General features: G+C 32.1%; 1 protein-coding gene across 1 annotated transcript; it reads left to right on the forward strand.

The window, feature by feature from the left end:
- Positions 1-753: 753 nt before the first annotated feature.
- LOC145791216 (WAT1-related protein At5g07050-like) lies at positions 754-7,913 on the forward strand. Its single transcript, XM_082871535.1, has 4 exons — positions 754-947; positions 1,219-1,281; positions 5,014-5,130; positions 7,733-7,913. Exons 1-4 carry the CDS (start codon positions 754-756, stop codon positions 7,911-7,913), a joined length of 555 nt encoding a protein of 184 aa, XP_082727661.1.
- Positions 7,914-10,164: the final 2,251 nt, after the last annotated feature.

Here is a 10,164-nt window from a genome sequence, read left to right on the forward strand (position 1 = left end):
TAACTCAAGCCTCGATTGAGAACAGATTTTTTTAATATCTTTTTAATTTTTTAATTAAAATGTGAGGTAAAAAAATTAGTAGGCTTAGGATGACTTTTTAAATTTTTATGAAGATATGCAAAAATAAAAAAAAATGAATTTTTTGACTTTTTAGTATACGTTGTTGACTTTTTAATTTTTTTAATAATTTTTAAACTTTTAAGCTAAAAGGTGATGTTGTCAAAAAAGGCATCAGGCCTTGTTTGGGAAGTGGATTGGCTTTTTGACTATTTTAGCCCGGGGTCAAAAAGCCTGATTTGGGAAGGACTTTTGACTTTTTTGATTTTTTTGATTTTTTGTGAGAGAAAGAATGTAATGATTATGGGTTGAATGTTATGTTTTATTTTATTGGGCTAAAAAACTTATTTTATTTTTTGTGGCTATTTTAGCCAAAAATGCTCCAAAACCCACTTCCCAAACATAGGCTAAGTACAGTCCATAAAATTGTATGGTAATTATTCCCTACGATAATTAATTAATTTATAAAAAAAAAATTACACCACAGTGTAACAGTACTATACCTTTTCTTTTATTTTTTTTCCTTTTGTAACCACTGCACTTTTATTTCCTCATTTATAAATACCACCATATCCCTTCCCCACTTCACCTCCCAGCTCTCTCACTCTCTCCCTCTGTCTCCCTCTCTCACTAGTTGTTAAGAACACAGCTAGTTTCTCCATCTCTCTCTACATTGCATTGAGGGTAGTGGTGATGATGGGGAGGATATGGAACAGTATAAAAGAGTTGAAGGCGGCGATGATAATGGTGGTGGTTCAGATTGCATTTGCTGTTGTTAATATTTTCTACAAAATGGCTGCCAATGACGGAATGAAGATGACTGTTTTTATTGCCTATCGTTTTCTCTTTGCTTCTGCTTTTATTCTTCCTCTTGCTCTTTTCCTTGAAAGGTCTTTTTATTTCCCTCCACACACAAATATGATATATGTATGTAACAATGTATGTTTCCACCTCCCCTCTATTTGGCAGGAGAATTTGTGAAAAAATTTAGAAAAAAAAAAGAGAAAAATATCAATAAAATGTAAATATATATTTTACTTAATTTCACACATATTTTTCTTTTCTCTTTCCAAATTTTTATCCAAATCTCTCAACCTAAAGAAAATATAATTTTTCATTTATCTTACAAAGTTGTTTTTTTTTTTTTTTTGGGTATTGCAGGAAAAGCAGGCCAAAGCTGACATGGGTAGTAGTTTGCCAATCATTTCTTTGTGGATTACTTGGGTAACCCCCTGCATTTATTCTGTTACTATTAATGGGAAACGCATGAACATTAAATTTATAAAAATGTTATTTTAAAAAATATATACATATTTATCAAAATAATATGTTGATAATATTTTTTTTTATATTAACACCCATTTTGAAAAAAAGTATTTGGAGCTTTGTCACCATTAATCTCAGCTTTCAAGTGCATGAATTCCTCATCTTACACATATTGTGTAATTGTCAAGTACGTTCTTAGAAGCCCCATAAAAGTTGAGATTCGAACCCTTATAAATTATATTTTGACCCCGTTTGGTAGAGCGGTGAGAAAATAATTATAGATTATAACTTAACAGATTATTGCTTACTGCTGTGAACATAAACTGGTAACCTGTTTAGTGCAGTTGTGGGATTATAAATTTAAACAGCAGAGTAGTGTTTGGTAAATAAGCTGTAAAATAACTTTTTGTTGTGTAATTGTCATTTTTGCCCTTATGAACATAAAAATTGTAATTTTGTAATTAATTTTAAAAAAATTCATTAAGAAGTTAATAATGTTATTTCATTAATAGCTGTTAATCTCTCTCTTACTTCAGTTTTCATTTCATTACAACAATTGTTATTTCATTTAATAAAAGTTATTTCATTTTTTTTATTATTTCATTTTTTTCCCTTAATATCAATTAGCAACAATTGTTTTTTTTTATATACTTTTTATTACAATACCAAAAAATTTTATATTATAAAATTCTTTTAATAGAAGTTATTTGATTGAAATAAATTTATATCAATATTAATTGAAATAAAATTGTGCAATTTATTTCTTTATTTAAATTGTATAATTGTGCAATTTATATCAATAATTGTGAAATAAAAATTGTGATTTTTTTTTCATTACAATACAAATTAATAATATAAAAATTACTAAGTTTTTGTAATTTATTAATTCATTACAATAATTTAATTTATTAATTCATACCAAACCCTAGCCACCGTCGGCCACCCTCTGCAAAATCGGAGAGAACACAGAGAGAGCTAGGGTTGATCGTGAAGAGAGAGAGAGAGAGGGTTTCAGATCGTGATGGTTTCATATCGTGGAGAGAGAGAGGGGGTTTCAAATCGCTAGGGTTTCAGATCGCATCGCTCTGGTTCACAACGGCGAAGGGAGGGAGAGAAAGAGAGAGCTCTGGTTCCCAATGCCGGAAATTGCCGATTATAGCGATCCCGGGTTTACCCTTGTTATACCGTGATCCGGACATGTGTCCGTGGATGTTGGTAGTTGTTTATTATTTTGTTTACATCCTTTTTACTTCGTAATTGAGTTATAGGATGTGTTGGGCGGGTTTGTTACAGGTTGGTTGAGTTTAGAAACCAAAACTAGTTGCCCAGATTTTGGCCTGTACGCTCGAGCGGGGGTTTTGGCGCTCGAGCGGAGATTACACCCATTCAGTATTTTCTTGTGCAGCGTTGTACGCTCGAGCGTGGGATTGGCCGCTCGAGCGGGGTTGTCTGAGTGCCGCTCGAGCGTAGAGTTGGAAGCTCGAGCAGAGGCCTGGTTCTGTATAAATGCTGGGAGAGTGCATCCGGCGCTCGAGCGGAAGTTTGGACGCTCGAGCAGGAGTCTGTGAGTGACGCTCGAGCGGGGTGTTTTACGCTCGAGCGGGAGACTGGGTTTAAGTCCCGAAATTGTGACTTTTCAAATCACTTTTTACTTTCTCTTCTCTCTCTTACTTTTCCAAAATCACCATTGTTGAGCCTCTCACTCTAGAACTCTACCTTCTCTCTAGGTTTTGATCTAGTAGGAGTGATTTGCTCACCTTTGGCCTTTACAAAAAAGTTGTTGATCGTCGAGGACTACTTTTTAATCTGAAAATTTCGGGTTTTGGAGCACGTTGGGTTTTGTCGTCTTCTCCTTTGGGGCTCCGGATTTGAGGTAGGGATATCCTACTCCTCTCTATGGATTTTGTCTTTAAATTTTGGTATTTTGAGATGTTGGGGTTGGTTTGGTTATTTTGTGAAAGTTTGAGGCTTTTGTGCTATTTTACAAAAGTTGGGGTTTTACTCATAATAAACCTAGATGCATGTTTGGCATAAAGAAATGGAATGAATGTTGAATTATTGATGAAAATGGGACTTAAGGGTTGAGATGTTAATTATGGGAATTGACCTAATTACATTGTTTAATTAATTGGGATAATTAATTGTGAGAAGTGAGGAAATGAAATGTTGATTGAATATCCATTGTGCATTTATTTTCTGTTTAGAAATAACTGCTTTGGGCTATCGGTGGAGGATAGTCGTGATTGTTGTAGACAATGCATGATGATTAGGCAAACTGAAACTAATCAATGAAGTGTGTCATGGAACTTGACGGTTGATAGAATACATTAACTACATGTATTGAGTGATTGTATATAGAACCAATGTGTTTGTATACGTTATGTGTAGAGGAGGAGATGGGGGATGTACTCCGCGGTTAAGGGAAAGATAGGGGATGTACCTCTAAACCGGATAGTGTTGGGAGAAGATATGGGATGAACTCCGTAGATACAGCTCATATGCTTGTCTAGAGAAGTGAAGATAGAGCTTATATGCTTATCTTTGTGAAGTGTGGATATAGCTTATACGCTTATCTGTGGATATTGTTGTTATACATATCTGTTGTAGATTGTGGATATAGCTTATACGCTTATCTGTGGATATTGTTGTTATACATATCTGTTGCAGATTGTGGATATAGCTTATTTTCTTATCTGTGAATGTGGATATTGTTGTTATACATATCTGTTGAGAATGTGGGTAGTGCTTATATGCCTATCTGTTGAAAAAGGGAAAATGAAAAGTAATTTGGACTCATAAGTCGTAGGACATAAATATGTGATTTATGTGATTGTATCAGTGTTGGCCATCTATCAATTGCTAATATTTTAGTCATTGTCCATGGTTGGTTTAGTGTATCTCTACTGGGCTGTGGCTCACTCTATATGGGAATATCATTTTCAGGTACAGGAAGCATGCCACCTCCAAGGACATAGCTTGAGAGGCTAGTGGCGGACATACTTTTATCGTTTTCTTTTTGATGTATTATATGTAAATTGATGCCAAGGGCTTAATGTGTATGAGTTAGTACTCTTTGGTTGTAACCAAGTGTTAACTTGGAAAGCTGTAAGCCCGTAGGACATTTGCTTTTGTTGTTAACATGTAATACTTTTTGTAATGAAACTCTGAGAAAATGAAAGAATGTGGAACTTTTGAATATCAATGCCTGTATTATTTGTTGGGTTTAATCTTATTATTTTGAGGGCGTTACACCGATCGTTACGTCGGGAATCGCCTTTCTCATGCCGGAAATCGCCACTCTCTCTCTCTCTCTATCAAAGTGAACAGTGACCTTTTGTTGTTTATATAGTGGCAATTTGCTAATACTTCAAATTGGTGAAGGGTATTTAAGTAATTTTGGCCCTCAAATGGCAATTGCGGGCTTAAGCTAAAAGAAAAAGCTTCTCTTCTCCCACACAAAGAAAAAGCTGATTTTTGGTTTACCAAAAGCTATAATCGGTATTATTAAGCTGAACCAAACACATCAAAATAACTTAAATCAAGCTAAAAGCTTAAATAAGTTGCAAATAAGCCCTACCAAACAGAGCCTTTGTGAAACACTATTCAACTTACTTGTCAATTAAGATTTAAAAATAACTTTAACAAGATATTAATATATGATTATTGCTGTAATTTGAAATCATTTTGCAGGGGTGCAATGACCCAAAATTTATATGCACAAAGTTTGGTTTTAACCTTAGCAACCTTTGCTACCGCCATGACCAATCTTGTTCCTACCCTCACCTTCATTTTGGCAATCTCTTTTTGGTAAATTTCATATTTCTCTCTTTATTTTATCTTATTCTTTTATTGTTTCTTATATATAATTGGATGGGTTTTATTGGTTTTTTTACTTCTTACATAAATTCAATTTTAAGGAAAATTACAAAAAAAGAAGAAGAAAAAGAGTCAAGGTTTGACTCTTATAATAAAATAAATCATGAATTTTTAATTTTTTCAATTTAAACTATAATATTTTAATTTTTTTCAATCTATATGCCTTAAACTTTGTCAAAAAAGGGCGTTCGGGGGTGAAAATGCGGAACAGCCCCTAAACCACTTTGGGGATGTCCTGAAAAGATTGCTCGTGACAAATACGACATGTGGGGACAAAAGACATGTAATGAGGAAACGTATGTTGGAAGTTAGAGTAAAAAACCCTTAAATTTTGTCGAAAAAGGGCGTCCAATGGGCAAAAATGCGAAACAGCATACGAACCACTCTAGGGATGTCATAGGAAGCTTCCTTGTAATAAATACAACCTATGGGGATAGACATGTAATTAGGACAAGTAGGTTGAAAACGTCTTAAATACAACCTGTGATAAATACAACCTGGGAGTTGGAGTTGAAAACGTCTTAAACTTAGTTGAAAAAGGGCGTTGGGGTGGCTAAAATAAAAAAACAGTGCGTGAACTACTCTAGGGATGTCACCGACAGCTTGCTCGTGACAAGTACGACCTGTTGGGACATATGGGACGTAATTAGGACATGTATGTTGAGAGTTAGAGTAAAAAACGCCTTAAACTTAGTTGAGAAAGTCCATTGGAGGGCCGAAAATGCAAAACAATCTCGAACCACTCTGGGGATTGTGCGGGCAGCTTCCTCGTACCTTAATAGAACATATGGGGACATACAGTCTGTGAGTAGGACACATAGGTTGGGAGTTAAAGTTGAAAATACCTTAAAATTAACTGAAAAATTGCATTCTGGGAGGAGAAACTTGTTCGGACATGCGACATATGATTACGACTATAATTATTCAATTTTGAAAAGATTATATACATTCGAGTTTTATATAATTTTCTTTTATAATTTGAAATGATAATGTTATTCAATCAATACTAATGATTAATTTTATTTTTACAGATGGTTTTTGGCATAGAATTGTGGATATTCCTTATTTGTATGCGGAGGACGTTTTTTTTTATAATTTGTCATTATGTTGTCCTTTGTTTTTTTGTGGATTACTATTGTTTGTACCGATAACTATTGGCACAATACAAATTACTTTTGGCATAGAACATATTACATTTGTCGTGGTATAGATACCATTTGACATGGTATTGTGGATATTTCTTTTTTTGTATACAAAAGATATGGTTTTTGTATAATCCTCTGTTTTGTATAGAATTATTATTTTAAGTTGGATTATGCGTGGTTTATATGGAATTTCTATTATATTTCGAATTTGACGTGAAAAGTTAAATTTTCTTGGATTGTTATTATTGTGTTTATATATAGGGTACATGTTGCATAGAATAATACAAGGCGAAATTAATATATACAAAAAATCTAAACAAAGTTTTTGGCGACTAAACATGTAAAGAAGAGAAGTTGTTGATGACTAACCAATTGGTAGCCAAAAGAAAATCAAGGTTTTTTTGCGACTAAATATTTAGTGGCCAAAAGAAAGAAAAGCTTTTTCGCGACTAAATAATTAGTAGCCAAAAAAAAAAAGATAGAAAAATAAATTTTATTTGATGACTAAATATGTAGTAGCCCACAAAATTTGAAGTTTTTGCCTACAAAAAATTTAGTTGACAAAAAAAGCGTCGATATTTTTTACGATTAAACATATAGTCACCAAAAATGCCACAATCTTTTGCCTACAAAAAAGTTTGGTCGCCAAAGGAGTCAATTAGATGTTTGGCTACGAAATTAATTCATCGCTGATAATGGAAAAAATAATTGGTGACTAAATATTTTAGTCACTAAATAAAACATAGTATTGACAAAATTTATCTACGAATAAAAATTAGTCGGTAAAAGTTTAAATTAAATTTATAGAAAAATTTATTGCGACTAAATTATTGGTCGCCAAATGGTATTCATTGGCTACTAAAATAATTTTAGTCGCCAATACTTTTCCCGACAATTAGTCAACAACCAATTGGGTGACTAAAATATTTAGTTGGGAATTACATTCGGCGACTAAAAAATGATTTTTAGCAACTAAAAATTTAGTTGCTAAATGTGCAATTTCTTGTATAACTAGTTTATTGCCCTAATTAATTTCAATATACTTGATTAACTAATAGTAATTTTAAAATTGAGTGGGAAATTTTTTTTCATAATTTGGTAACTACCTGATACGAATATAACATGTTTGTTGACATACCCATGCTTCATAGTGTGAAGATAATTCTAAATGATAATTTTTATATTTTTTTGTAAAGTATATATTATTTAAAATTTATTATCATAATTTTGTGGTGTTGGTGTAAGAGGCGGTACCCTTTATCCAATCCATTTGAATCCAATTATAATTGAGTTTGTAGGATAAAAGTCATTTAAATTATGGCGAATTTCTCACATAAAATTTCATAATTATTTAATGCTAATTGAATTTGTAAATATTTATACACAAGCATCAACATACATCATTATAACCTCACAATTGCTACAATCATCACTAATATTGCTGCAACCATCATCACCGTCACTGTCATTGTCACCACCACCGTCACTGTCACCACCACCACCACCACCACCTTCATGATTCTTGTCACCATTATGAAGCCACCATTGTTATTACCACCACCTTCATGATTCTTGTCATCGTTATTATAAAACATACCATCATTTCAACTAGTGAAATTTCATTACCTTTAAATAGTGAAATTTAACCTTAATATTTAGGTGAAATTATTAAAAAAGTGAAATTTCTACTAAAGAAATAAAAATTACAAAATTAAATGCAAAGATGAACTAGCGAGTAAATGGAAAACTTATGAGTTAAAGGGAGATGTCATCAATGAATTCGTTGGAAAAACAAGTGATTTTCACTATAATTTAAATTAGCTAATGATAATTTAATTTGCTTAATTAATTTGTTGTCTAATTAATCCTATAATATGTGTAATTACCAAAATTTTAATATTATTTAATCAAAACTTGATAGTATTTCATTATCTTCAACTAGTGAAATCTCATTCTCTTCAAATAGTGAAATTTAGTAACTATTAGCAAATTGAAATTTCTAGTAAATTAGTAGAATGTATAAAATTAAATGCCAAGGATAGAATAACGAGTAAATTAGTATATTTATTGAAGGGTTTAATTGTATCATTTTATAGTTTAAGTAGTAGAGTAATACTTCATGATAGTTTCAGAAAGAGAGAGATAAAGTGAGACTTTATGCTAGTTTCAGTGGAGAGAAGTAAATTGATATCTCATAATAGCTTTAAGAAGGTCAAATAATACAGCAGGTGTAAGACATTTTCGTATAGTGACAGAGAGGCCTACAATAACGTAGAATTGCAGAAGAATCACGAGTTCAATGAGAGAAAAGTATGTTTTGAACCCTTTGACAATTGCCTCTACAAATTTTTATTTTTCTATCGACAAAATAGAAAGAAAAAGACATAAAGAGTTGAAAAAAAAAAAAAGGCTTGTGATGGATCTAAATGACTGTTAGTAAATCTAAAATCTTATTGCCGCAACAATGGTGATGGACAATCATGAGACAAAGTCTGCATGGTGCTGGATTGTCACGAGACAGAGTTTGCATGGTGATGGACAATCGTTGTGGATATTCAATTATTTATTTATGACAATAAAAAATAATATATCTTTTAAAAAAAATTGAAAAACTAATTTAAGTGAATTTTATTAATATTTTAATTAAAAAAATTAATTTTTAAATGCAGTTAATCTAGATATAATTAAAAAGTAAAATATTTATTTAAAAAATCTATAAAAAAATAAAATAAATGATATTTTTATATTTTATATTTGGTGTAATTTTAATTTTTTTACTAAAACTTATACTTTTAAATGTATTGAATTTTTATACTTTTTTTTTTATTCCTCAAGCTGAGTCATAAAACTCCAATACAAAAAAATTATAAACAAAAAATAATAATTACAAAATATTAATATAAGAAGCATAACATACTTTTCACATCTAAAAAAAAAATCACAAAATTTTACGTTAATTTGAAATTCCCTCTCAAAATTTAGGACCCTCCAAATTTTGCCCCTAATCCATCCTACGTTTCTCATGTCTCTTTTTTTCCCTCTCTCTCACATGACTACTCCCTCTCATTCCTCCTTCCTCACGGACGATTTTGTTGCTCCCATTTCACCGTTGTACCACTTGAAATCCAAAGTCGACACTGCCGATTCACGAACTTGGAGTATTTCATTCTAACCAGGTAAGTTGATTTCTGTTTCTTTCTCTGGATCTTATTCTTTGCCCTAATTTCTCCTAAATTGACTCTCACTCTTAGCAATCTTTACCTCACATACCTTCACCGCCCTATAATCACTATGGCACCATGACATCGTTGGCACCGTCTCTTTGAATATAGCGAAACCCCCTCCGTCGCCACAGTCCCCATATTCGCACGACCCATTCTACAGCCAGCTAATCCCACCAGTAAGCCCGCTTTCCATTGTTTTATTGTCCCTCTACATCCTCTCTTGCTTCCTGCCATTGTGCCCTAATCTCTCTCTCTCTCTCTTAGCTACCATATTTTGTTCTGAGCATATGTTAATTTCCAGATTTGGTAATGTTGGACAATCTTCACTGTATTTAAAAGATTTAATTCTATTGTGTACACAACAACAAAATAATTTTATTTTCCTTGTTACTAAAACTTGAAAAATAAAATATCACAAGAATTTTCTGTAATACCAAATAATATTCTGAATTGTTAATGACACCAGTATCGTACTACTAGTAGTTGTCAAAGAAAAGAGACAGTATATTACTACTATCTGTCAAATAGCATAAATCACTATTTATTTTTCCAACCAGAATATTAATTTGAAAACACAGAAAATTAAATACAATGAA

Source organism: Camellia sinensis, chromosome 5, assembly GCF_055761805.1.
Source record: "Camellia sinensis isolate YWXY chromosome 5, ASM5576180v1, whole genome shotgun sequence".
Classification (NCBI taxonomy): domain Eukaryota; kingdom Viridiplantae; phylum Streptophyta; class Magnoliopsida; order Ericales; family Theaceae; genus Camellia; species Camellia sinensis.